The 5,305-nt window shown below is 41.5% G+C and overlaps 1 protein-coding gene across 1 annotated transcript in view; it reads left to right on the top strand.

The window, feature by feature from the left end:
• The window catches only part of LOC122639033 (disease resistance protein RUN1-like), a 20,608-nt gene extending 17,103 nt beyond the window's left edge, over positions 1–3,505 (top strand). The window contains exon 5 of the mRNA XM_043831872.1: positions 3,213–3,505. Coding sequence (XP_043687807.1) covers positions 3,213–3,505 — 293 coding nt within the window. The remainder of the gene's footprint in view (positions 1–3,212) is intronic.
• The last annotated feature ends 1,800 nt before the right edge of the window (positions 3,506–5,305 follow it).

Raw genomic sequence — 5,305 nt, 5'->3', positions numbered from 1 at the left:
TGTTCAAGGTTTTTTGAAGGGATGCAGGCCATTCTTGGGCCTTGATGGATGTCATTTGAAGGGAATATATCATCTTCCAAGTTCAATTGGATAAGGAGAATGAACTATCATATATTGGATTTTATTAATTCATCCTAGCTGTCCTATGTAGTTACATTGAATAAGCTATCATTGGATCTTTTACTGTTTTTCATCTTTTGATTCATCCTTGCTATCCTATGGTAGTTACATTGGATAAGGTATCATTGGATCTTTTACTGTTTTCATCTTTTGATATGATTTTGAATCATATTACCTATTAGATCTTTTGCACACAAGTCAATGACAAGGAGGCTGCTTGTTGAGTTGTAATGAATTTGTAGTATCAAGACTAGTCTAAGCTATAAGAGATTAAAGCTAGTCATACAAAGCTTTCAATTTTCAGTGCAGATAGATAGATGAAGCTTTCTCATTTTATTCTGAAATTTAGTTTTAATGGTACACTGACTCTTAATTGGTACAGTGATACACTCAGATTGGCTTAGAACTGAAGATGGATTTCTCATATTGATGGGTTCCCACACCAGAGATTGCTATGAACAAACCTTTCTTGGATGGCCGGTCTAGGAGATCTCTTGAGAGTTGATTCCCAAGCTGGTGATGCTGTCTTGAAACTACTGTACGTCGCACCATTTTGATCCATTGAATGAGTTTTGCAAGATAAACCCAGCTGATGTCTGATGAGGAGTGCAAAGTCTATGAAGGTAATACAGTGTAATTAGAGTCATGAGTTCTTTTAATTATGATTGTATTACTTTTTTGAAGTGAAGTGTAAGAAATGTATTCTTATTTGGATGTATGGTTAATTTTATTTTTTTCATATGGACCAGTATATTAATGTAATTACAGGAAATATACTGATTTAAAATTTATTTTTTTTTGTTATCTCAGTTTTGGCAACAGTTTTTTTTATACCGTTGCCAAAAAGCCTTACCATATCACCCTTAGCGACTTTTTTTTTTTTTTTTTTACAACGGTTAATATCGTTGTTAAAAATATGGGTTTCTGCAATGGTATGTTTTATTTTGTCGCCATACTATTATTTTCGGCCACGGTTTAGTATTAACCATTGCTAAAGAATGGTTTAGGGCAACGATATTATTTTAACCGTCGCCAATTACATTTTTTCCAATGGAACCCCTTATTCCGTCGCCTAATTTTGGCTGCGCCATTTATGCCAACAGTGATTGCAACGGTTCAGAAAACCGTCGCCAACATATTTAGCAACGGATTTGGATTTTTGGCAACGGAAAAAAACCGTCGCCAAAAATGAGTTTTCTTGTAGTGGGTTATGAACAAGTTCTACCTTAGGTTAAGATTGGGTCATCTAAACCCTTTCATGCCTAATATGTCATGATGAGAACTCGGTTCCATGCATGCATGATAAACCCCAACTCAAAAATGACTTTTGTGAAATCTTCTATTGTGGCAGATTGACCCCTATTTAGCTAAAATGATAACTCCATCATCCGAACCTCATTTGCTTTTATTCCAATTTTGTTAGAAACTAGACTCATAGAGCTTCATTTTGTTAGAAGAAAAAATTGCCCAATTATGTCACTATGTGAGCTAAAATTTCACTTCAAGTTGATGCCAAAAATCGAATTCTTCTATTATGGCAGATTGACCCCTATTTAATAAAAATAATATAACTCTATCATCCGAATCTCATTTGCTTTGATTCCAATTTTGTTAGAAACTAGACTCATAGAGCTTCATTTTGTTAGATGAAACAATTATCCAATTATGCTTCTAAGTGAACTGAAATTTCACTTCAATCCAAGAAAAACCTCTGATTTCCCTTAAAATTTTTGTTGTTGCTGTCTCTGGTTGATTCACTCTAGTCGATCCGGATCAACCAATCCAATCAACTAGAGTTGCTGTCAGCCTTGTTTTGAATTTGAAACCTATTCTAGCCTAAACCTAAGTACACCCTAGGACTCTAACCTCACTCAAACCCTATTTAACACTTACTAATGATTTAATTAACATAAGTAATAACCCCATGTATGACGAAGCGTATCGAAGTCCAACCGGAACCTGACAAGCAAGTGAACAACCAAAACCTAACCAAGGTGAGTGGGGATATGCCATACATATAGGTGTAACACTACTATTGTGTTATGATGTTGTGGTTAAATATGTTATACCTCTTTCCTTTATTCTTGTTATTGTTATGGAGCTTGAATGGAAAACTGTTGAGATACTGCTTTATGTTGAAATGCATGCTATTGATTATGATATAGACTAAATGCCGTAGTCTGCTTGGAAATGAGGGGGGGAGGGGGGGTGGCCCGTAGTTATGGGATGCGGATGGCACCTCTCAACTCATACGATGTCATATAGAAAGCATGTGGTTAGGATTATCATCACTCGTACTACAAACCCTTGCCAACAGGGGTTAAGTTGTTGGATACCACAATTGTGTGAGGTCAATGTCCTAGAGGGGCATTGGTCGGTCACATTGGGTCATTAGGACAGGTGAGGTTGGTTGTCCCATCAGTCAATAGGACTAGTGGTAGCACAGTGGTAACATAGAAGGCTGGTCAGGCTGACCTTGGGAATGGATGCTGGAGCCGACTGGTCTTCCCGACAACTCATTGGGTGTATCATGGGAAGGGGTTAGAAGCCCCGTAACAAGGATATATGTATTAGGGATTGTAGTAGTACTTACTTACCTAGTGACTTAGTTTTGTTATTCGGTGGACTAGACAATAAAATATGATCTCATGCATATAGGATCATTTTCTGACAATTCTTCATTTTTTCATGTGTTTAGTATCACTTTTGAAACTTGTTTTTATTTAAAATAAATGAAAACACCCCCAAAATGATAATAGACTATGGATTATGGCCAAAATCCGTTTTTCCTTCATTTTTTTACTGCTTTAAGTAGCACATGCTCATAAGTCCCAAAATAGAGGGTAGAAGCATCATTTCCACCTTTAATTAGAAATATACAAGTCCCGTCTACACCGAGTTGATGTCAATGTTCAAATTTCCAATGACGATGATGGAAGAAGAAGAATAACAACCACACAAGTATTCTCAGCTTCTTCTTCTTCTTTGTCTCCACCAAAGCTGAACCTTCCTCTAGTATTATACTACTATTCATTATTATTTATTTGTTTCTGTTGTCACTGGGTTCCTCTGGGAATTATCAACAATGGCAGCCACTGCCAATAGTGCTTTGTTAGAGTCCTCGATTCCGGTTTCGGTAGACGACCTCTTGGCAAAGGCAGTACACAAGCGCTATGAGAGGTTGGTGATGGTAAGGACCAAAGCCATAAAGGGTAAAGGAGTTTGGTACTGGGCACACCTGGAGCCCATACTCGTTCATAATTTTGATAATGGCCTCGCCAAAGCCGTCAAGCACCGTTGTTCGCTTTGCGATGCAATTTGTGTTCTCTGTTTCGAACCCATCTTGCACTTCTTCAGAGCATCTCAAGAGGGGTACTTGTCCTAATTTCAGTTCCGTTGCCAAGCCCATCTCCTTCGTTTCACCTCCTATTACTATAAGAGAAAAGTTTTTTTTTTTGGGTGAATAATATGTATTACCATACCCTAGGAGGGGGTAGGAAAAGGAAAGAATATACAAAGGAGAGGAGGGGGGGAGAAACAATCCAACCTACAAAGAGGTTGAAGAGAAAAGGTAGGGCAGGTCGGGGCCCCAAAAACCAACAATATGCCTATTCATAAGGGTGTCCCTAACAGCGCGAAGGTGGGCACGACTGAGCTTGGAAGACACTTCAAAGGAGATGGCTTTCCAAATCAGATCAAAAGATCGAGAGTTGGAAGTCCATCTCCTAAGATTGCACTCCATCCAGATGTGGTGAATAGCAGCTCCAAAAACCAGCTTTCCAATGGTGTCACAAATCGAGGACCCTGAGAAGGATTTAGCCACCCAAAGCCATTCTCGGTCAAAGTGAAGGGGTCTCCTGTTGCGGTGCCAGATGGAGGAGAGGGTTTTTTTCCAAATAGTAGAGGTGACGGGCAGTCAAAGAAGAGATGGGGAATGTCTTCAAGGCCATTCCAACAAAGGGAGCAGGTAGGGGAAGCAGGGATGTGACGGTGAATAAGGAAGGCTTGGGTGGGGAGGCAAAGGCGAAGGGTTGTCCAGGTAGTGATGTTGTGGCGAGGTATGTGGCCTTTGAACCAGACTAGGTTATGCCAGGGTACGGTGGGAGCGGTGGGTCTGACAAAGTTCTAGGCTGATTTGGTGCTGAAGAGGCCATTGGGGGAGGGAGACCAAATGATTCTATCAACGTGGAGGGGGGGGAGAGCAAGCCAAATCCGAGAGACAATGGAGGGGTTGAGATATGGGGGGGGGGGACCAGGAGCCAGAAGAAATGAGGCAGGAAAGGGGGCATTTTTGGGGAGACCAGAAGAGTATATCGACCTGGGGCCAAGAGCATAGAAAATGATACCAAGAGGGTGCCAAGGGTCGAGCCAGAGGGAGATGGAGGAACCTCTGGCAATGGAGGAAGAGATACCACGAAGGGCCAAGGGGCGGAGGGCAAAGATCTTTCTCCAAATCCAGGAGGCATCAGAGGGGATGGGGACAGTCCAGATGGAGTCAAACTTGAGGAGGTGAGAGTAGACCCAGCTGACCTAGATGGAATCCTGATGGGAGGATATTTTCCAGATTAGCTTGAGAATACCAGCAGTGTTGGAGTCTTTTATACGTCGGATCCCAAGGCCACCCTCGGCTTTTGGGAGGCAAATAGACTTCCAGCTAACAGGATGGAGGAATCTAGAGGCGTCTATCCCTTTCCAAAGGAAAGCACAGAAGAGACGTTCCATCGCCTGGATGGTGGCTTTGGGAAGTCCGAAGATCCCACTCCAATAGATATAAGAAGCTTGAAGGACAGATAGGAGGCCAACAAGGCGACCGGCATAGGAAAGGAGTTTGCTTTTCCAACGCTGGAGGTGCTTGCGGATGTTATCCAACATAGGAGCACAATGGTGGTTGGAGAGTCTTGCCAGAATGAGAGGGAGGCCAAGGTATTAGAAAGAGCAGAGTTTTAGACACGCATAAAGCGGAGTTTCAGTCACGCACAAGAGCGGGTAGAGAAGCCACAGGCGAACCAATGTATTGAAGAAACATCACTTAAAAACAGATAAAAGGAAAGCAAAATAGCAATCGAGAACTTGAAAATCGATCCTAGGAGAGAATAATGCCAGAGCATACCACCACTGTCACCAGAGAACCAGGATCGCTTAGAGAAAAGCAACCACGAACTCGAGAGCACCAATCGCAAGGGCG

The sequence above is a fragment of the Telopea speciosissima genome, chromosome 9 (assembly GCF_018873765.1).
Source record: "Telopea speciosissima isolate NSW1024214 ecotype Mountain lineage chromosome 9, Tspe_v1, whole genome shotgun sequence".
In the NCBI taxonomy this organism is placed as follows: domain Eukaryota; kingdom Viridiplantae; phylum Streptophyta; class Magnoliopsida; order Proteales; family Proteaceae; genus Telopea; species Telopea speciosissima.
The sequence above is the reverse complement of the archived record's forward strand: the minus strand, read 5'-3'. Positions and strand labels throughout refer to the sequence as shown.